The 24,210-nt window shown below is 37.4% G+C and overlaps 1 protein-coding gene across 7 annotated transcripts in view; it reads left to right on the top strand.

The window, feature by feature from the left end:
• adgrl3.1 (adhesion G protein-coupled receptor L3.1) overlaps positions 1–24,210 on the top strand; it is a 149,869-nt gene that overhangs the window by 38,775 nt on the left and 86,884 nt on the right. For all 7 annotated transcript variants that reach the window (XM_072670607.1, XM_072670605.1, XM_072670608.1 and 4 more), the window contains exons 3-5: positions 4,324–4,537; positions 13,818–13,927; positions 22,628–22,642. In XM_072670607.1, the coding sequence (XP_072526708.1) occupies positions 4,324–4,537; positions 13,818–13,927; positions 22,628–22,642 (339 nt within the window). The remainder of the gene's footprint in view (positions 1–4,323; positions 4,538–13,817; positions 13,928–22,627; positions 22,643–24,210) is intronic.

Consider the following 24,210-nt stretch of genomic DNA (forward strand, 5'->3'; position numbering starts at 1 on the left):
GCATTGAATTTGCTTGTATGTGTGTGTGTCCTCAAGGGGACCCTTAGGATAACACTTTAAGCTCATAATGCACATTGGGAATTTTGGTTTTAATGAAACGTTTTGAGAACTTGTGGAGAACCTTCACTTTTAGCCACACTTTCCCTCACAGCACATGCTAAAGATTGGCAATAATAAGTACTTTCAAATACGTATTATGATATAATATACAAAATTATTATGATTGTTGTTGTTTTATTCACGCCACAAATAAATTACAAATGGGTAGGCATGGGGTTGCCAATTTCAGCACAAAGATGATACTTAAATGGTCAAACGAGCAATTCTCTATGTAAATGATTATTGTCTATAGAAATATTGTGATAAACAACATCATGACTCATGTAAGCATTATAGCTCCTTTCATCTGTTTCAGCCACATGACCTTTCACTTGCAGACACCTACCAGCTGTTCTGCTGTGTACCAGTGGTAAAAGGAAATGTTAATAATGGAATATGTTAATAATGGAATAATATGATATGTGATGGGAAAATGTTTATTATGTTGATTATTAGTTCCTCAGAGATACTGATTTTAAGTATTTAGCAACATAGGCTCATTCAGTCATGTACCTTCTGCCATAGGCAAAAAATAGGTTCACATTACTCCATAGACTACTCATATACCATCAAAGATTGCTCTGGATACCAGTGACTGGTAAATACGTAAACACACAGTTTACACCCATGTGTGTATTTAGTGTGCAATCCATCTGCATGCTCCAGTAAAAGCTTAAACGTCATTAAAACCAGCTACTGGCTTCAGTGCTTATAAACTACATATAAACATAAGTGCTGAAGGGAACAGACTGCAAGACTGAGTAGCTACAGAACAAAGGTAAACTCTGAGAAATGTACAGTAATGTAGCCATATGTATTTAAGAAGAGATGATAAACAGTAACAGTTTTAAAAATTTAGGTAGGACACAGAGGCTGCTGTTAGCCTTGGCTCACAGCCTCCATCAAGGTGCCAAAAATAGCTAAGAGGAACTGGTAAAACTACAGCTATCCCCTGTGTGGGATGTTAATGAGAAATTAGTGGCTTACACATTAAATATTTTCACCATAGTGAGCAATGTGCCAGCATGTTAGTTTGTTGGGTAAAATATTTGTTCAGGCAGTCTAGGATACAACCAATCCATCGTATTGGTTGTCCCCATGTCAGCACCAGAGAAATTGGTCAGGCGAGTTCATCACTTTTCATCCTAATTCAGTAGCAAAAAGAATTCTTCAGTATACAAGGAAAATAAAAACAGTTGGTACATAGTTGACTAGTACATAGTATTTAGTATAATACATAGTACTATTGAGCTGTAGCAATAGCAGAGTAATTTGTTACCTATGTGTTCCTTATTGACATGTTAATCACAGAAACTCAAATTCACATTGTGGGATTAATAAAGGATCATCTTATCACCATGATGATAACATACAGTTCATAATAAAACAATGCTTTGAAGCCTACTTAGTATTTTTACAGTCTGTCTAGAGTATTACTGCACTTCACAGTGGGTCGCACTTACTAGTATCGTTGATATTTTACCACAAAAAGGATTTAGACGTTACAGAATGCAAGTTGGTTTGTAATCAGCGGTTTGCCCTGTTGTCATTAATGTTCATAATTCACAGTTGCAAAGTCCTATTAATGTAGTTGAATATGATTTAAAAAATTGGAGGGAAAAAAATCAAGCGTTAATTTAGTAGTTCAATCATGATAACTAGAATAATAACAGTAGTTATTCACCCTCCTACCTGTACACCTCTTACTCTCCCTCTCACTTTGCTTCACATTTGCCTTTTTCCATTCTATCTTGCACTCTCTCTTTCTCTCTCTCTCTCTCTGTCCCCTCTGCTCATCTCAAGGGCACAGAAACATTCAGTCAAGAAAGCCATGTATATCAGATAGATTCCATCCATTGAACGCGCTGCAAAAGATGGCCCTTCTTGTTACAATTTACATTAAACGCAGAAGCACACACTCTCATACACACAAATTCTGCTGTCCTCTGCGTTTTCATCTGAGCAGGCAAGCTTCATGCGCCTTGAGAGAGTGCTCTGTGTATCTTTGTGTTTGTGTGTTTGTCAGTCAAAAAACCCAAGGGAACAGATCCGAACAACGTCACTTCATTGCTAAACCCTGATTGGTTGACAGCTCATCTCTCTAATGCCCCATTGGTTCTTTGCAGCGTCCATCGGTGCATGCTTTAATTAGCTTTTCTTCTATAGTGCGGAATAATTGATGCAGACAGTCTGGTGTCATTCTCATCCCTCACATCCTATAGACTCACTTAAAAAATGTATGTATAGTGAGAGATGGAGAGTGTATGTGTATGTATGAGTGTGTCAGTGAATCTTTAGTCCCCCATTCCATCTGTCTTGAGTTAGGAAAGGACGCCTGCTCCCTGTGAATTTTCACTTTTGCACTAGTAGGGAAATTAGCAACAAGGACTTGACTCACTGAAGCAGAGCGGGCTGCAGTCAGGCAAAATATTCCACATTTATTTGAGCCTGTCATTTCTGAATGACACCTCAATGAAACCTAATTAATTTGTGTTTAAAAGTGAATTTTGAGGTTATTTTTCTGTGTTATCTGATTGATACAGCCAAGCATGTTCCCTCAAATCAAACATTTATTTTATGATTAACAGTTAGTGGGACCAACTTCCAGGAGGAAGTTCTACATATGTAACTAGCTGTGAATACACTGGCTGCAAGAGCTTTACTAACCAGGATTCAGCTGTTGGTGCGACATAGAAACAGCGGTGATAGCTCTGTGCTAGGACTCTTTACTGAAAAGTTGTATTTCTTGCTCCTGGGCTGAACCTTTCAGTTGTTTTACATGTTTCTGAACAAGATTAGAGATCCAGAACCATCACTGAAAGTGAAAGTGAAAGTAATATTACAGGATTAAGCACAGTTAAAGTAATAACAAATCAGTGAAGCATCAAAATCTGGAGCTGTTATTTTAAGGTAAAATATTACATAACGTTGCTTCAGATAACAACATAGGGCAAAATAAAGGCAAAATAAATATGTGAACCTGTTAAAAGCTTCAACTAAATGGTATGCATTGTCTTTTGTAAGCTTCAAATGTTTGTGTTTAATGATATTTATTTTTACCAAATTCTGACATTTATGGGCTAAACAAAATATTTGATTCTTAGATACATCTTGATGCGGATGTGGACAATTCTGAATCAATTCGCAATTGTCAAAAATTAATTTTCAAAAAATTAATTGATAACATAATGTTGACAGAATTCAAAAGGGCAGAACCTGGAAGTGTTGAAGTACAGTGCCTGGGCAGTCTGTGGTGTGCACATTACAAGACGAATGAATGAGAAATCCGACCGGGCTCTTTCTGGGCCTTTTCAAGTTGGGTTGAAGCTTTGACATTGTTTGCTTGATGGTCTTCTGCTTGGCAGCAACTACTTTTTTGTTGCTTCTAACCAGAAGACCATCAAGCCAGCAGTGTCGATGCTTCCTCTCAACTCGAAAAGTGAAGCACACTTTTATTGCCAAATATTTGCATCTGTATTTAGTTGTTGAGGATCAGGGCTTTCGCACTATGTTGCGCACTTTGGGCGATATACAGCGTCGCGTTGCGTCTTAAAGTTTTTTTTACTGACACAGCTATCCAGATTTAGTTTTAGCTAATTATAATGTTCCAACATGGTTGTTACTGCTGAACTACAAATGCTTTGCTTTAAAAGTTGCCACGCTGAAAGAAAAGAGATTCTGCATGTAAAAATTATGCATTGAGATGATCATTGCATCACCACACTGCATCCCTCTGAATCATAATTAAATCGAATTGTGGTGCCCACCCCTAAGCTCTAAAAGTCACAATTGTGCTGTTTATTACATACTATTATCTATGTACAAAAGTACACTCGATGGTTAGTGCAGTAGTAGCAGCTTCCTGCCCGAATCCAGCCTTTTAGGTATGCTGCTGTTCTGAAATGTTTGGAATCAAAATAAAATAAAGCCAGTTTTATTCCAAATACATGTGAAAAATAATATGAATATGATGCCATTACTCTACAACTTCAAAGAGTTCAAATAATTTGTAGGGCACTGTGATAAAGTTATAAAGTTATTAAGATATATCTGGAATGATGAACACAACTGTTTTGTAATAAATAAGAAGGTTGTTTAAGAATGAAGCTATCTTGTAATTAAAAGTGGTAATCAAATCTTGAAGCAGATAACACAAGATATAATTACATGACAGTGTATTATTTAACATTTCACAACTTGGAAATGTTTTCTCTGTGTTTGCAGTTTTGAGTCGTGCCCCTGTGCCGATGGCTGTGGTTCGACGTGAGTTGTCGTGTGAGGGTTACCCCATCGAGCTGCGCTGCCCCGGCACTGATGTCATCATGATTGAGAGCGCCAACTACGGTCGCACAGACGACAAGATCTGTGATTCAGACCCTGCTCAGATGGAGAACACTCGCTGCTACCTGCCCGATGCCTACAAGATTATGGGCTTTAGGTAAACGCTCACATTTATTGAGCTCACACTTCTTTTAGGTGACCACTTTCTAATCTTAAATGCCCATGTTATGGATTAAAGAGCAGGTATTATTTGGGTGTTGGATTATTCTTAGCACTACAGTGACACTGACATGGTGGTGTGAATAGTTTACCAAACAGAAATATCTAGCAAACAGCGTCCAGTGGACAACATCCTGTGGGCACTGTTGAAGGACCATCAGCGGAGCTTCTGTCTGTGACTTTACAGCTACAAGGTGGATTTAGTAGTGCTCCTACATGGTAATTGAAGCTGATAAAATGGACATGAGTGCAAAAACAAGGACGCAGTTTTAATGAACTGGCCGATTGGTGTACATAATGTACAGTGCCTCCAAGTAGTATTCAACACCCTGCAGATTTTGCAAATTTAACAAGTTGCAAATAAGTTAGAGCCTTCAAACTTTGAACAAGAGCAGATGCATAACAGATGTATAAATATTACAAACCAAAAATATAAGTTGCTCAGTTAAATTATAATACATTTTAAACATAAAAATGTGGGTCAATTATTATTCAACCCCTAGGTTTAATATTTTGTGGAAAAACCCTTGTTTGCAATTACAGCTATAAATCGTTTTTTATAAATCCTGATCAGGCCGGCACAGGTCTCTTGAGTAATCTTGGCCCACTCCTCCATGCAGATCTTCTCCAAGTTATCTAGGTTCTTTGGGTGTCTCATGTGGACTTTAATCTTGAGCACCTTCCACAAGTTTTCAATTGGGTTAAGGTCAGGAGACTGACTAGGCCACTGCAACACTGGATGGTATTCTTGGGGTCGTATGCAGTGCCATCCTGTCGCCAAACGTCACAGGTGTGGTTGGCACCAAAGACCTCGATCTTAGTCTCATCAGACCAGAAAACCTTGAACCAGTCTGCCTCAGAGTCCTTCAAGTGATCATGAGCAAACTGTAGACGAGCCTTTACATGGCGCTTTGAAAGTAAAGGTACCTTACGGGCTCGTCTGGAACGGAGACCATTGCGGTGGAGTGCGTTACTTATGGTATTGACTGAAACCAATGTCCTCACCGCTATGAGATCTTCCCGGAGCTCCCTCCTTGTTGTAGCCCTTGCCAGCCTTGTGACCCTCCATGATTTTGTCTCTGATGGCCTTGGAATGCTCCTTAGTCTTTCCCATGTTGACCATGTATGAGTGCTGTTCACAAGTTTGGAGAGGGGCTTAAATAGTCAGAAAAGGCAGGAAAAAACAATTAATCCAAATTAGTCCAAACATGTGAAGCTCATTGTTCTTTATGCCTCAGTTACTTCTTAATACTTGAGGGAACCAAACAGAATTCTGGTAGTTTGAAGGGTTGAATAATAATTGACCCTCTGAATAAACTTTTCACAATTTTAAGAAACAATAAACAAAGAAATAACATTCTTTTTTGCTGCAGTGCATTTCACACATCCAGGCTGATCTACAGTCCAAATGTCACTATGCCAAGTTAACTCCAAATGTGTAAACCTGCAAAATTGAATACTACTTGGAGGCACTGTATATTATTATCTTTATTATAATATTTAATACAGAAATGTTCACCAAATTCATACTTGGGATTTGAATCTAGTGTTAGCACCAAGCTAACATATTAATTTAAGCTTAGAAATATGCCATCTCATTGCTGTTTTCACTGTCAATTATATGAATTTGTATCAGGGATAAATAATAAAGACACTACAGTCCATGTAAGATCCCACAAGTATTGTAATACATTAGCATATGTTTAGCTGTGTGAAGCTAATGACTGCAAAAGTGAGTATGAGTAGGAGAACGCCATCTCTACACCCTGTGGTTGGATGATATACAGTACCACCTTTGTGTGTGGCCAGCTGCCACACACACATTGCCCCGGGGTAGATTAGATTGTGAGCTCCAATTAGCAAGGCTATATGGCCAAGATTAGTGGCACTGTAGAGTTCATTACCATCCACAACTTATTCACACACCCCTATTCACACACACTATTAAACAAACCCAAACACAATGATTGGGCTTATGCACTTATTGAATATATTCGTATATTACTTATACATTATAAGACTTAAACTAAGACTATAAAGTAGTCTTAAAATTAGTAACAGAATAATACGACTATAGTTTAAACAGTTTTACCCAACATCTGTACTCTCATAGGTAAAATCAGAGAGTAGTAGGGACTGTGCATGACTACATGGAGAAATAATAAAATTAATAAACTAATAAAGATATAAAAAAATAACTAATGTTTATATAAACATTTTATATGTTTATATTAAACATTAGTTTATATAATCTTACATTACTTAAAAATCATATTGTTTATATAAAAAGCAATCTTATTAATAAAAGAAATACAGTTAAAATAAACTAAAATTAGTGCATATAATCCATAATAAACATTACAATAATGGATCACACACACTCAAATAAAAACTTATTTTTTCTTTTTTTGTCCTTTCCTTTTAAAGATTCTGTTTAGTACGGTCTTATCTTTGAGTATTCTTTCTGTGTTCAGCTCACTTTTAAACACACATTTCACGTATGGTGTTGCGTTAGTAGGACGGACTAAAATTGTCTGTCCTACTAATTGTTTGTCTGTAAATCTTTTAAACAAAGGCTAGCTAGTTAGCATATCATTTTAAATGAACAATTTTCTTTTATGTCAGTTTTTATTATTTGTGTCAGTTGAATAGTTTGAAGTGTGAAGTGTGCATTTAAAAACTGTTGGTGATTAAAAGCGCAAGATGATAATCTAGATGGTATGAGGTTGGACTGATGACGTAGACCATCTGCTGCTTTTGGCCTCAATGTTAAAGAAACAAGGGGTTAACACAAACAATAAATTACTCATGAACTTTTGTCAGTGTTAGTTGTTGCCAGTTCCCACCTGCTGAGATCTGAAGCATGTTTTCTTCTGGACATACGCATGTTGTCAAGCTGCTGTTAGGACAGAGAGTCAAGTCAAATGTCCTTATTTAGACTTGGTAGTACCCACACTTATTTTATCTCTCCAGGTATAAAAAAAATGGTATCTGCATAAGTTATTAAGTGGGCGTTGATATGAGGCTTCCCGGGGGAATGGTAGAGGCTTTGGAGAATGCCTGAGGGTTCATTTGGGAGTCATGAGAGGTAGCTCTAGCAAACATTCTGAGAAAGTGGTTGCAATTAATGGATGTTATTAAGAATATAAAAATTTGAGTGTTGTCAAAATCCACAAATCTGGATAAAGAAATCAGAACATAGCACTGCAGCTAATTCCTTTCTAAATGCTGCCTAGAAACCACAGAACAAAGGTGAACATGTCTTTGAATTGCAGTAGCTAATGGGCTTTGCTTAGGCTAATATCGCCTAGACTAAACGATTCTCTTGATACTCCATACAAGGAGCAGAGACAGAAGAAGAAGCAGGCAAAAAGAAAGCGAGACGCCCCCCCCCCCTTTTTTTTTGCCTCACTGCTTTTTATAGAAACGGTGGTTGGCATCACACATCATTTATCATTCTCCACCTCATCTCTCTATTTCTCTCTCTCTCTCTCTCTCTCTCTCTCTCTCTCTCTCTCTCTTTCTTTCTCTCTACCTCATCTTTCTCTCTCTCCTTCTCATTTTGTCTGACCTTTACATCTTTTTTCAGTCTGGGCTAATTTTCTCACCAACGGGGGTATGCGTGTGTGTGTGAGCACTGAGTGTGTGCGCGTGCTCATGTGCCTGTCATTCTGCACGGCCGGTAGTTGGTTTGATGCTGCGATCAATGAGCAAAGGTAATTAGAATGTGATCAATTGAGAGAGAAGCACCTTCGATCCACCTCGGACACTTTATGAATGAAACTAACACATTTAGTGTAGCACCAACACATTGAGCGAGGCACCAATTGGCAGGATCCATCAGTGGAATCTTTCCTAGATGTTAGTATTAACAGTGGCAGTTAATTTCGCTCAAAGGAGTTCTGTACCTTTCGGAGTGAGGACGGCCAATGACACACAGGGCTATTGTTATTGATGTTCATTTCCTCAGTATATTTCAGTGGTTGGCCTACCTTGTTTATAGATTTGCTATTTCTTTGTGAGAATAGTGAATCTGCTACTGCACTCTACAAGATCACCAGTCAATAGAGCAAGGCAGAATGTTTGTAAACATACAAGGTTGGCGGTATTCTGGGTGGATAACTCATGAACAAGAAATGGCGCTGAGCACTGTGGTGGTACTCTGGTACTGTGGTGTGATTCAAATGTAAAATATTCAGTATACCCAATAACACCTTCATGAAATCCATTTAACCAGTTCCTACAGGTCACCATTTTGCCATTGAATCTCCTTTTCTCTATTAATAACAAATCAATATCTAAAACATATGAAACAATTGTTACATTGTTACATTACTGAACAGAAAACAAATGAATAAGCTATTCATAACTTTTGTTTTTTTTTACTCAGTAACAAATTGCTAAACAGTAATAATCACTTACTAATCCAAACTGAGCAGACACAGTGTATCCTTTTATACATCTCTTATACAGCCATAAAAACACAAAAATCCTTATGTGAAGAGCAAATCTATTCTGCATTAGAATAGCCACAACTATCAGGATTTTGTCAACTGTAATCTGATTAGCTATCCGCACATATGTATATACACAGTTCCATGTTTTTTCCTGCTAAATTCCAGTTGTGAAAAGAAGTTGTAAAAACCTGATAATTGCTAAAAATGATAATAAAAGAGCCAGATATGTATGTTCCAACTAGTTCCAACTGAACATGCTCATGTTCAAGAATTATATCGGCAAGATATAATTGTGCCAATGTGCTACTGCAGCTCATTTTTACTTCTTTACTTCTTTTTTTCCTTTCTCTCTTGTTTAATGGGTGATGATAGCCTGCCTCAACTTCCTGTAATTGCTCCAGAAGACACCACGGTTCAGTAGATCTGGACCAAGACCACCTCCTTCGTTCTGACCAGATTTTGGTCATTTGGTCTAGACTGTAGTCTGGGGCACTTTCATACCTGCTGTTTTGGTTTAGACCAAACTGATAAATCAGAAGGTTTCAACCTTTGAAGGTATGTGTGAAATATGTGTGTATATGTATGTAAACTACTGATATGGGAGAAATATCAGAAGTACGTTGTACATATTGACTGGCGTATTACAATAGTACTACAAGCTCTTAAAGGTTCATTAGTTGATTTTCTCTATATTTTCTTACTAATTCAAAGCTGTGAAATATGTAGAACATAATAAATAATAATTATTTTACCAGTGGCATCAGAACACGTGTTTTAGGCGCCTGAGAAAACCTGTTTGAAACTCCGCCCCGGACTTAAGCATTGTCTATGGACTCCTCAAAGCCCCATTACTTGACCCTATCTGTTTGGGTTTGCAGTCTTTCTATATTTTGTGAACTCTGTCAGACCTGTCATTCTACCAGCAAAATTCCTAATTTTCTTCAGAGTAAAAGAGATGCTCTCATGGTCTTTAAATGGTGTTTTCTGACCAATCTAAAGAAATGTCTGTCCGTTTGCAGATTATGTTGCTATGGGAATGCAAGATGACCCAACACATGTATTTACTCTAAGCTGTTAGTTTTGTCTGTGTTTCTCGGCGTTAGTTTGTGCCTCAAGCCAGTAAATGCTCCTTAATGACCCTAAATCCAGGGCTGTGTGTGTGTGTGTATGAATAGGTGTGGCCCCCATTTGTCTCTGTGAATCGTGAGACGTCGGATCAGTTCAGACTCAAGTTAAAGTTCCGCAGAGCCATTGTGTTTGTACCTGCCCTTTCTCTCCCGTGGGTGACAGTGTGGGAATGCATTGCTTTATCTCTCTCTCTCTCTCTCTCTCTCTCTCTCTCTCTCTCTCTCTCTCTCACACACACACACACACACACACACATACACATACACATACATGCACTGCCCTAGTTTACCATTGTCGACTTCACTCAGTTGACTCCTCTTGGCAGCCTGTCTGATCAAACCATCATCCAAAGCTGAAGAGTTGGAAATATGTGTGTGTGTGCTCGCATTTGCTATTGTTCATTTCCAAGACAGAGCTATCCTTTTGCAGGAAAGCCAAAATAAAACCTGGTTTGACCTAGAGTAAAACTAAAATGTCACTTGCTGGTTATTTTCCCCATGGGGTTGCCAGATTTGCAATTTTTCTGCCAATTTAGGTAGTTTGACAATGCAGTTACGGGTGGAAATGAGTAATTAGCTGGCTGCCTTATTTTGAAAGTACTTTTTTCAAAAAGACTCAATACTTTAATGGTCTTATGAGTGAATATTGATTCTGGCACTGAGTATCTGGCAACCTAAGGCCAGATAGGTGCATACTGTAACAGTATAGCATGTTTGATTGCATGTTGCTGATAGTTGACTTAAGGTCACATCCTGACTGTCCTAAAATGGCTTTAAATGGTCTTAAAACACTGTTTTCAGGGTCAGCATGAATGTTCATGGTTAATACTACCTGATATAATTTCTATTCGATGTATTATCTAGAGAGATTATTAAAAAAAGCATTTAGTGGGTTTTTACTCTTTTAAATGTTCATGCAGCTAATGTAGGTCCATGATCTTTCATAAATGCGGCAGCAAGCAATATAGAATATAAATTCACCTAATATATGTCCAGATGATTCCTGTTCTTATCAAATCAAATGAGTTTTTTATGTCACATCACATTAACACAGATGTAAAGGCAAGTGAAAACATATGTGCATAGCCCCTTTCAGTAGTAAAAACACAAATATATACAGCCTGCCCCATAATATATACATATTATCTTACACTATACTATTACTATATGTTAACTTCCCTTACATACATTACAAAAATCATTTAAAGAATCATTTAATTAATTTTGTCATTTAATTAATACAAGACACTGCAGGCAAAAACCTTTTTTTTTTGCTTCCATAACATGTTTTCTACCGGAAAGAAAATGTCCAAAATACACATTTAGATGTTTGCATTTTGTTAGTATCTGTGGATTTCTTGAAAATTCATGAAAAGCTAGCATTCTAACACAGAATGTGTCTAGAGCCTAATTGAAATAATTGGGCCCAAGGAACACCCCCTGGACAGGCGGCGGTCCATTGCAGAGTACCACACACATACTATTTACCTACTTTATCATGAGCAGTTCACCTACCATGTGTACCCAGAGTGCCCTAAAGCTGTGCAACACATATATGAAATGTATGAAAATTTTATAATACATATCTTTAAAAGTCGTTTTCTCAAAATTAGTTTTATCTCACACTCTGAGCCAGAAATCTGTATTCCAGTAGCACTTACACAGGCACCAAATAAAACCTAGTTTTGTCCCTGTCTACTAAGGTTTTTACACAGGGGTTGTTCATGTATCATTCATAACCTGAGTTATATAACATTTTATGCCTGAAAACATTGCAAAATGTTTTTTTTTTTTCTATGGCTGTTGACAGTTCTGATTTCTGGAGATGAAAAAAAAATCCATATGGTCCTTCTGTAAAAACCTGTAATTCTAATATATCAACAGAATTAACCAAAAATGTTGAATCTGACATTTTCCACTGTTTATACATGTGTCTCATATATATTTTTCTCATTTGCAATAAACACACCTATGTGTGTGGGTGTGTATGATAAAATAAAAAGGTTACGGGAGTAAAGCACCTTCCAGGAGACTTAAATACCTGTCTCTTCAGAGCAAAAAATAATTCTCTCGATTTCTCTCTTTCACCCTCTCTCTCTAAATTAGGTCATATCTGAATGTTGCTCACAGCCACACGAGAGCCGTCGCCCCGGAAACCAGAGATGCCCCACGGCACTCTGGGAGTATGACTGTCACACTCACTCAACACAGCAATTAGTGCTCTAGTGTGACATGCACACGTATCTACAGTGTCCCATGAATCCACATACACACAGAAACACACACACACACACACACACACACACACACACACAGACACACACACACACAGACACACCAACACACCCAAGCATAAACACACAGTCTCAAGTAGTTACTTTCCCAGCCAGCTGTCTCCTGTCTATGTGACACTGATGCTGTGAAATGTAGCTGGAAACTGGTGTGTGTCTGTGTGTGTGTGTTGTGAGAGAAAGACTGTGTGTGTGTCTGTGTATATGTGTGCATTTTGATGCACCCCTCTGGATTCAGACTGGGAGGTTTCCATGGTAACTTACAGAGAGAGAGAGAGAGAGAGAGAGAGAGAGAGAGAGAGAGAGAGAGAGAGAGAGCTGAGCGTTAAGTCGTCTTAGGTTCCTCTGTGTGAATGTGTGTGAGTGAACGTGAGATATTTTTCTACTTTCCATTTCTGTGCATGTGTGTGTGTGTGTGTGTGTGCGTGCGTGTGCGCTTCAAGACTATGTTCTGCATCTTTGTACTTTCTGATTTTCTGCACAAATGTGCGAACAACTCTCTCTTTCTCTCTCTCTCTCTCTCTCTCTCTCTCTCTCTCTCTCTTTCTCTCTCTCTCCCTCTTTCTCATGTTTTCTGGTCTCAGCTCTCAGCTCTAAATGTGTATGTATGACCTATACACATAGATTTGATATTAAAATGGTTAGTATGTTGCAGATTAGCCATTGATCGTGTAAAAATACTCTGTGTGTGTACAAAGGCAACCACAATTTGTGTTGGACACAGATGGAATTTCACTTCTGTCTTTAACCCATCCCTGTAGTAAACACACACACACACACACAGACACAGTGAGCATGTGTGCCCGGAGCAGTGGATAGCCTCCAGTGTGGCACCTGGGGAGCAGGGAGGGTATGGGGCCTTGCCCAGGGGTTCAACAGTGGCAGCTCGGCAAACCCAGGTATCAAACCCACATCAGTAACCCTGTGCTCTAACCACTGAGCCACCACTCCCAATAAGTGTATGTATGTAATGTGTTCCACAGTTGTTTAAGCAAACAGGACCTGGCTCATAAACACACTCGGGTTACTTTAGTGTTTGAAACTTGACAGGTATATAGTTGCTGTATTTTTGCTTCATTAAATTATGTTGTTAATATTTTGTTTATCATTGCTGTTACAGAAGTAAGTATATATGTAACAGTATATTTATAGAAGAAAGGAAAACATTTGGTTCTGGTTTATTCATTATAATAGGTTCACACAAGGTGTTTTAATATGACAATGATGATGTGTGTATTTGTATGTCCAATAAACAATGAACTTCATGGAAAATACACAGTTGACCTTTCGCATGCTTTTGTATCTCACTCTCTCTGTCTCTTTCCTTTCCCTTTCTCTCTCAGGTGTAATAACAGGACCCAGTGTGCAGTGGTTGCAGGTCCAGATGTTTTTCCTGATCCATGTCCTGGAACATACAAGTATCTGGAGGTTCAATATGAGTGTGTTCCATACAGTAAGTACACAGAACAATAGACGGTTTTACAAGTCGATGCAAAAGGTGGTTGTTACTTCAGATTTGCATGTAGTGAGTTAAACACAATATGACGGTAGAATGCATAAAAAACAAAATCAACCAAAAACGTAATACTTTTTTAAAAAGTAGTTGAAATGTAAGCTAGATAAAATAGCACAGGTTTGGTTCCAGAATTAATAAAGAATTGATGAACTAAACCCAGGTGCTGGATGATAACTGCAAATAAACCTGGACACACCGTGATCTGATTCCAGGCTCAGATCACTTGAGGTAGTCATTCGGATGTGATGGCGGATATGTAAACAGAATTTTTATAGAATCAGTTTTCTATATCCTTGTACAATTATGTAAGAGCAACCCGCTTTCACAAATTAAGTCCAGCGTCCAGTATTGCATGCAAACGATAACAGCTATTCTGTATTGGTGTATTACAGAATATTGGTTATTATCCATCATTCTTGAATATTCTCTGGACAGCTGGTGCAAGTCTTCTTTACCAATTCCAATGTTTTATAATCATAAAAAACACTGGTAGCAGGTTAGGGACCTGTACAGTCAGTTGCCAATCATACAAAGGAAACACACCATGTACGCAACAATGTGTTGTTGTGCTTTTTATCTTCTCATCTGGTAATACTTTAGTGAAAATGATTGAAACATTTGTGGAATCAGAACCATCCAGACACCAAGTACATGTAATCCAAGGTGTAAACAATGTCACTGATATGAAGAAATCACTTTTCATTGTATTAATGCTAATGTTTTTTTTCTAAGCAAATAAAACTTGCTCCAACACCAAATTCAGAACTTGCTTACATTTTGGAAATACTTATGCAATCTCTAACAGCAGCATGCATTGCAAAATGTGTTCTGATTGCTTACACACTAAATCTGTTTTTCGCTGATACTATGCGAATTCTATGCAACCAGGTGCCATCGTCAGCAACACACTTTACTTTATATAACAATGAACACATAGGTGCTTTAACCTTTAGTTACCCAATTACCTTTTTGCCATGCTATTTAATGTAAGAAATAATGGCATAGTTATATAAAAAAATTCTGTCATGTTCTATCCATAAATGGTAGATAATAATGGTAATAATAAATGCAAATAGTATTTTTGTAGTAAAATAAGAATATGACTGTACTGATAAGTTACTGGATACATTTCATTTAATTTAAATCATAATAGGTATCTTCTCCTGTTTATAAGCAGAAACATGATAGTGATAAAAATTATGAATCTGCATTGTTTCGCGTTCATTGCCTTTTTTTTTTTTTACAGAATATAGCTATTTTCGGGCAGTTGTGACAAGTAGTAGTTTATTCATTAACTACTATAATAGGCCGTCATAGAGAGAGTCATTTTTGTGCATTTTCCCAAAATCTTTCCAGAAACTGAAACACATTCTTCTCATTTTCTTATGACCTGCATATGTGAATGTTATATATATATATATATATATATATATATATATATATATATATATATATATATATATATATATATATATATATTGCATTAGCCTTTTTTTTTAAATACAGCCACTTTACCCATTTTCTTTTTTACAGGCTCAAAAGTAACAGACCAATTTAAATAATGATAACTATAAGGCTTATTTTTAATACTAAGACTGTCTGAATTGTAGAACCCATGGGCACCAAATGAGTTTCCTCCCTTGAGATACTGTGCCAGCAGCTGTCTTTAGTTGCTGCTTGTTTGTGAGTCTTTCTGCCTTCAGTTTTAGCTTCAGTAAGCATGCTTAATTGGGTTAGGGTCAGGTGACTGACTCTTTTTTTAAGTAACATTCCATTTCTTTTCCTTAAGAAGCTCTTGGGTTTTGGGTCATTGTCCATCTGTTCTGTAAAGCACCATCTTTTTTATGATTTCACTGAATAAGAGCGAAAGTGTAGCTATATACTTTAGAATCTATCATGCTTCTTCTTTTAGCAGTCACATCATCAATAAATACCAGTGACCCTGTTCCAATGGCAGCTATACATGCCCATGCCATAACAGTCCATACATCATGTTTGACAGATGTTGGGATCAATACTTGTTTTCTTCTAACTCAGTAATTTGTTTTAACTGCCCTGGATTTTTATATGTTTTCCAGCAATCAAATTTGTGTTTAAATTCATGAAGGAGTCTCTTGATTATATATATATATATATATATATATATATATATATATATATATAGAGAGAGAGAGAGAGAGAGATGATTTTACCTTCTCTTTGACGTAAAGTAGATGCTGTTATTCATTTATTTATTTATTATTAATTTTAATTCAGTTTTAATCTATATTTCACTGACAGAAATTCTATCAGATCGGATTTGTTTTATCCTAATGATGTCCTGCTTTGGTTGCATCATTACCTTTTTTTTTACCACATACATATACCACATAGTGAATGTTCCCCTGAACTGATACCAAATGCAAAGACTTGGAATCCATGTCCTTAATTTGGAATAATGATATAACAGGTCACACCTGGCCATTAAGCTGTTTATCAATCAGTAGTCCATTTACTTTTAAGCTTGTGAAAATGTAACAAATGTCTGTAATTTCTACTTAATTAATGCATTTTTTTAGATAACCCTCTTGAAGTACATCTGAAACTCTATGCTTTAATCACATCCTGACTTCAAATCTATTGTCTTGGTGTACAAAGGCAGGATTACACAAATTGTATCACAAAGTACTTAACCTAATACTTAGACCTAACTGTATAATAAAATATCTGATCTTTTTCATGCAAACACAAATATGATACAGCTTAAAAGTTTTAAACCTGAAATTTGAGCTATGAGTGAGAAACAATTAAATATGATGTACGAAGAGGAGTTTCACCTAGGGATCTGGGAGGAATTAGCGTTTCAGAAAGTTGCTGACTTTGCAGTGGCATGGCACTGCAGTCACTGTTGATACAGAAACAGATTGTAAGTGTGTGTTAGTGACCATAAACAGCACATTTGCAGCAAGGACGAAAGTATTTACGATTGCTATGGTTGCTGTATTAGGTATATTAGCCAGCACCAGTTACTGACCATCTGCTGTCCGGCCCCCAGTGCTCTCTGCCTGCCAGTCATTTCTGAATGGAGCAAAGTTCTTGTGCCTTTTCTGGTTTTATCGTTCCAGTCTGGAGTATCTGTGGCAACAGTGACAATGAATCAGTATCATAAGACTGATGTATTGGCAGCAGGAAAAGCCTGAAAACACATACAAACACACACTCAATGAATACATGAGTGCTCTATCTGACATCCGCTGGAGTCCCTGGCTCACAACCAGAAATAGAGGGGAACAGAAAGAGATGGAATTTCTGACAGATAGCAGAATGACAGGGGATACATATGACCTTTTGACCTTTTTTCCGGATGGGTGCATGTGTGTCTAATATTACGAGACTGGACTTCAGTATTGCTCTACTAGTCTGGTTTCTTTGACTTACCAATACTTCTCAATTCAGTGACCTTGGGCGACATTGCAGAAACAGCCTGTCTTTAATCCCTAAATCAGCGTTTTAAAATCTTATGTTTTATCTCAATTCCTGGTTCCTTCACACATCAGTAGCTTTATATTATTACTCTGTTTTAAAAGGACAATAATGAGTGCTTACAGATCCAAACAGCACTGTAAATGTGATTGCACACACTCTCAGATGTCGTACTTAACCAAAGAATTTTCCATACTTCCATACAATGAGTCGTCCTGCTGTGTCTGTTATGTAGCCATGCAAAACACTTCCTGCTTCCTCAAGAAAAAGCATTTCAGCCATGACTAAATCTTTTGACAGATTCTTTTGCTTTTGGACCTGTTACCGTTGTCAGGCAAGTTAAATACAATGTGTGTTGATGTGTCCTTGACTCTTTAATGAACAGACACATTTCAAAAACATTTTTTTATGCTCTTCATTTTGTCTAATAATTGTTCATTCCTTTTTGAAAGGCTGTGTTTGCAATGCTGTTAATCAGTCAGGAGAAAAAAATGTGCTGGAGTTATAACATTAAATAATATTCAAATGTTATAATAACATAGAATTATTGATGTCCACCTATCCCATATTTAAAGGTATGTTCAGAAATACTTGATGCCTGACAATGCCTGATTAAATGGTTCTATACAGCATCAAAAAGGGATAATTTAATGTTAAAATAACCCTTTTTGTTTAAAGTACTTTGTAATTGTATACTTTTGCATAACTAGTAACTTACAGGAATATATTTTAGAACATATATATGGCAAAAAAAAGAAATTAATCTCAAGAAAGAGCATTTAATGGGATGTAAGTAAACTTTTCTGGTCCAAAAGGAATAGAGAATGACTAAATATTGTTTTCCATAAGACTAATAATCAGAAAGGAAGTTTCATCATATACACACACATGCACACACACACACACACACACATGCACTCACACACACAGGTAATTTAATTACCTCTGTGCCAGAGACCCTTGGGAACACGTTCCAAATGTTTTCTGGAGGTTCTTTGGCTCTCCCCGCTCTCCCGTGATGGAGCAGTTGGCTGCCTTCCAGGCCGCCTCTAAGACTTGTGCTTTATTCAGCTGTTGATGCAAGCCCACTCTATATGTAGGATCCTGAGATGAGGCCAGAAAAGCGTGATGTGAGCAGCTACAGCATAGTAACTCCAGATCTTTGCTGTCATGTCAAACTCTTCTAACTTCATTTGTTTTTTTAAAGATACAGTAATACTAAATAGAACTAGGGACAATCCAGTAAAAAATAGACATAAACAAAGGGGCCCAATGGTCAAAGACCATCACTGAAAAGGCTTCTATTTTGCTATTTTGCAAAGTTTTATAATTACCAATGATCAACATTATCAGGAATGATGGATTATTAATATCAATATTAATAAAGTTGCCCACTGTTCAAATGTTCTGTAGCCACAAATAAATGGTACTTGGAATTGATTTCATGAACATGATTTAAATGCATCAGTCTGTTCAACACAAACCAGTTCAACCCAAAACTGCCCAAAGCAAACGTGTTGCTGTAATTTCTTTTTTTATATGCATTTTCATGTGCACCATTTCCAATGCAACAATCACAGCTTTGTCTTTATTGTGAATAATACGGCAATAAGGCAAACAATAAACCCAACAATTTGGTGAATTTTGAATCTAATTTAAAAAAGGAACATTCCTTCTCACTGCCTACACAACAATTCCTGTCCACTTATACACTTAGTACACTTTACATTGTTTAGGGTGACATCCCCTTCATGTTTCTGCTGCAATGTTCTAACTGTGAAAGCAGCATAAAAATGGAAGAATGTGAACCACAGTGTTTTAATAACAAATATTTTCATTTGATTTTGATCAGGATTCACATCTGCAAATAACAAACAAAATGTTAAAATATGTGAAGCAAATAAATTATAGGAATATTTTGTTCTTTTAGAAAACTCAGTATAAAAACATTAGGGGATTTTATTTTTTTTAAATTATCAAATGTAAACAAGTAATATCATTTAGAATTATGTGCTTTGAAATTATTCACTGTACAGAAACTGATTTTGTTTTTTGTTACACAAGTTATACTAGTGGTGCTGGGGTTCACAATGTCTACCATACAAATATAGCCTTTTTATTCACTGACTAATTGAACTGACTAAAGTCTGTAGTAAATCAAATATCTTTTTTATTTACCTTTATTTAACCTCGAATTATGTTTTAATGCAATATAGTGCATGTAGTGTTGATGATGGATGGGTAGCAATGTACAACATTTTTGTTCATGGAAACTGTTATTAAAGGAGAAGAGTAGGCTTTTCTGAATATACTGTAAGATCAGTAAGATATGATCACTGACAATTAGTGACCTAGAGCAGTTCTATTAGATTTTGGCCAAGAGTGTACACTGATATGATGATCCTTAATTAGCCCATGCTCTGGTTGAATGGACGCAGCTTGCTCTGTAGACGTAAGGCTTTAAACACTTAAATGAGAGATGGGGGTCTATTTAATGTCTGACCCTATATAATATATGACTTTAATTTAAATGAGGGCCGATATTCTTTTGCTCCCATTTTGCCTGCCAGGTAATTATTTTTATTGATTTGCTTTTATGTAACTTTCCCTTGTACATTTACTGTAATCAGTGGTTGGCTCAAAAATGTATCCTATAGAAAAGATTTAATTTTATTGAAGGCTTTACAAACACTGACTAATAAACTACACCCATACATTCTTTGTACACTATATGTAATGTACATTTGATCTCATGTAGAAAGAAGGAAACATGAGGTACATAAGATCTTTTCTGTCACGTCTGTCACATGTGCTCAGTGTGAACCTGCTTTCATCTGTGAAGAGCACAAGGCGCCAGTGGTGAATTTACCAATCCTGGTAATTCTCTGGCAAATGCCAAACGTCCTGCACGGTATTGGGCTGTGAGCACAACCCCCATCTGTGGACGTCGAGCCCTCATACCATCCTCATGGAGTTGGTTTCTAACCGTTTGTGCAGACACATGCACATTTGTGGCCTGCTGGAGGTCATTTTGCAGGGCTCTGGCAGTGCTCCTCCTGTTCCTCCTTGCACAAAGGCGGAGGTAGCAGTCCTGCTGCTGGGTTGTTACCCTCCTACAGCCTCCTCCACGTCTTCTGGTGTACTGGCCTGTCTTCTGGTAGCTCCCCCAGCCTCTGGACACTACGCTGACAGACACAGCAAACCTTCTTGCCACAGCTCGCATTGATGTGCCATCCTGGATGAGCTGCACTACCTGAGCCACTTGTGTGGGTTGTAGAGTCCGTCTCATGCTACCACGAGTGTGAAAGCACCACCAACATTCAAAAGTGATCAAAACATCAGCCAGAAAGCATAGGTACTGAGGAGTGGTCTGTGGTCCCCACCTGCAGAACCATTCCTTTATTGAGTGTGTCTTGCCAATTGCCAATAATTTCCACCTGTTGTCTATTCCATTTGCACAACACAATTAATAAAAGACAGAGACAAAGGAGAAAGAAGAAATAACGTAAGACACGAAGGATCAAAGACCCCCAGTGAGCAAGCCAACGGCGACAGTGGCAAGGAAAAATTCCCTCAGAGCTGGAGGAAGAAACCTTGGGAGGAACCAAAACTCACAAGGGGGACCCATCCTCCTCTGGTCAGAACTATTTAAACATTATTGATAAAAATTACCAAACCAAAATAAAAGTGCAACAAAACAAAATGAATTAGAATTCATTAGAATTTGATTTTGATGGTGGCTAATGTTTCTGCTTCGATAAGGGCTGTTTACCTCTTTCTATGTTTTTGTTTTTGATTGTGAGATCATTTCTGATGACAGGCAGGTGTTGTTATACTGGCTACGATTATCTTGTCTGTTTCTCTTATGGTGAATGCCATAAACTGAAGAAAGGCAAATTTGCTTCACTTAAATAAACTGTTTAAGCGTTTCAAATTTCAGTATCAACAAACAGCAAATTATTGTAATTGGCTGCCTGAAATTTGACAAAGTGTGTGAGTGTGTGTTTGCGTGTGTGTATAGGGAGAGTGGGGGCGGTTTGGGGACGTAATTGCTTGTAAATCAGATTTCCTGCAATCACACACACATACACACACTTTCCTGCAAGGGCCTTATTTATTGAGTGATGCATTAACAGTTCATCCTCATGCATATTTCATACTAAGGAGGTGAATTGTACTTTCTCTCTCTCTTTCTCTCTCTCTCTCTCTCTCTCTCTCTCTCTCTCTCTTAGTCTCTTTCTTTTTTTCGCTGACACACACATACACGCAGACAAACACAGAATGAATCGCCTGACTTGAGATAAGCCTTAACCCATTCTGTTAACAAATTAAGACTATATATATAACACTTCTTAATGAGTCTGATCAGGGCTGGTTGGAAGTGGGTTTAATGTGAAAAGTAATCTACAGGAATGCTTGGTTTTATTAGAATACTGTTCTGATATCATGTCATTTTTATTGTAATTGGATTGTTGAATGTTTTCATTCCATAGTTCATTCATACAACGACTGCATAATTAAACGGTTAAAATGTAAACAGAGTCATTCAGAATTTGGCGTGAACACTTACATAGAAAACAGAAAGGAACGAGATTTCTGAAGAGCAAAATGCTGTAGGTTCATTGTAATCACCACCTGTAAAGAAGTGTGAATTAGTAAGTTTCTGTTCAGTGAACTGTACCATATCACTCTAAATGACTTGGTTTACGTCTCAACGTGCTTATGCAGAAATTTAGAAAAAAAACTTAATTACCTTTATTGTAAATGTTTGCATGTAAACTTCAGATGTATTCCGAGGGTGTTAAAGTCATTAAGCTGTGACCCAAAGAAACAAATCATGAATTCATAGAATTGTTCCTTTTCGTCTATTTTTTTTCTTGCATTTGTTCCTGCGCATATTGTTTTAATAGGCTTGTGCAGCTTGGCTACAGTGAATTACTTTTCTGAAATTACAATTGTGTTGTTATTAGAATGTATGGAAAATAAATGAAGAGGAGTTTAGCCATTTAATGAGATCATGATAAGATATGATGCACATTACATACATATGAAATTGATTTGCTATTGCATCATTAATCTATGGTCTGTGCTCACTCTCTTTCTTCCTCTCTCTCTCTCTCTCTCGCCTGTATGCCGACTCGCCCACTCACTCCCTCCTTGTGAATGCGGACGCAGAAGTGGAGCAGAGAGGTAGGTCCATTACTTTAATGCAGTTTAAGTGCGTAATTCACCATCTGCCTGTTTCTGCGTTATTCGATCCTAAAGGACTGATTGGGGATCAGTAGCCCATAATGGTTTATATTAGGAGTGAGGAAAAGAAACCCGATCCAGCATCAACAGTATTCTCAGTGAATTAACCCTCTGTTCCCTCTGATTCTCCACTCCCTAGCTAGTTTTGTCTTTCTGGCTTTTGTTCACTGCCCACCCTGTGTCCTATCATCTATCTTTTACCATTCTCCGTGCCCCCGTGCCCATAATACAGTTATCACATACTGCAGCAAACCTTGTTTTGAACAAACATTTCAGTGTAGCACGTCGAATCGGAGTGTGAAATTGATGTTTTCCATTGTAATTCCTCGCAAATGAACCTGGAGCAAAGCCAGCCAATCTGAGGGAAGGACTTTATGATTGGCAGCTAGTAGCATTAACCTAATAATGAGCCAATGTAGCACATGATCAGTAGTGCATGGTGAATGAGAAGAGAATGTTAATCACATGTATTGGCGTGAAGTCTAAACCAGAGGTGGTTTATAATAGCATTTCCAAATGTACTTTCCTTATTTTGCAATATGAAGGAATAAAGGTTGTAACAACGAAATGTTTGTTTTTAGCATACAGAGTCTTTTTTGGATCAAAGAACACAGTAGTAGGGCCAGCAAGGCACAAATGACTGCAGGGTAAAATGAAACATGTATCATTTATGCTGTTCAATAGATTCAGGTAAAATCAGCTTGTGGCCACCTTCTCATATTCCTATAGCAACATCACTTTCTCACAAATGAGACAAGATTTGCCTTGAAAACACACTTTTTGTTGGATCTGTAAATTAACTGTTTACCAGAAGTGTTTTAGAATACTGAGTTACATGTGTATGTCGCAGTATATCGTTTACATATTGCTGCTGGTGGCTGTTTAAGTAATTCAGTCATAGTAGTGTCATAGCCATATCCCCAATCTTCATCTTGTACTCTGCACACTTTATCAATGCTCTATATATTTTATATATTTTATTCCATCTCTATATACAGTGGGGAAAAAAGTATTTAGTCAGTCACCAATTGTACAGGTTCTCCCACTTAAACAAATGAGAGAGGCCTGTAATTGACATCATAGGTAGATCTCAACTATGAGAGACTAAATGAGAAGAAAAATCCTGAAAATCACATTGTCTGATTTTTAAAGAATTTATTTGCAAATAATGGTGGAAAATAAGTATTTGGTCACCTACAAACAAGCAAGATTTCTGGCTGTCACAGACCTGTAACTTCTTCTTTAAGAGGCTTCTCTGTCCTCCACTCATTACCTGTATTAATGGCACCTGTTTGAACTCGTTAACAGTATAAAAGACACCAGCCCACAACCTCAAACAGTCACACTCCAAACTCCACTATGGTGAAGACCAAAGAGCTGTCGAAGGACACCAGAAACAGAATTGTAGACCTGCACCAGGCTGGGAAGACTAAAGAATCTGCAATAGGCAAGCAGCTTGGTGTGAAGAAATCTACTGTGGGAGCAATAATAAGAAAATGGGAGACCTA

Source organism: Salminus brasiliensis, chromosome 24, assembly GCF_030463535.1.
Source record: "Salminus brasiliensis chromosome 24, fSalBra1.hap2, whole genome shotgun sequence".
Classification (NCBI taxonomy): Eukaryota; Metazoa; Chordata; class Actinopteri; order Characiformes; family Bryconidae; genus Salminus; species Salminus brasiliensis.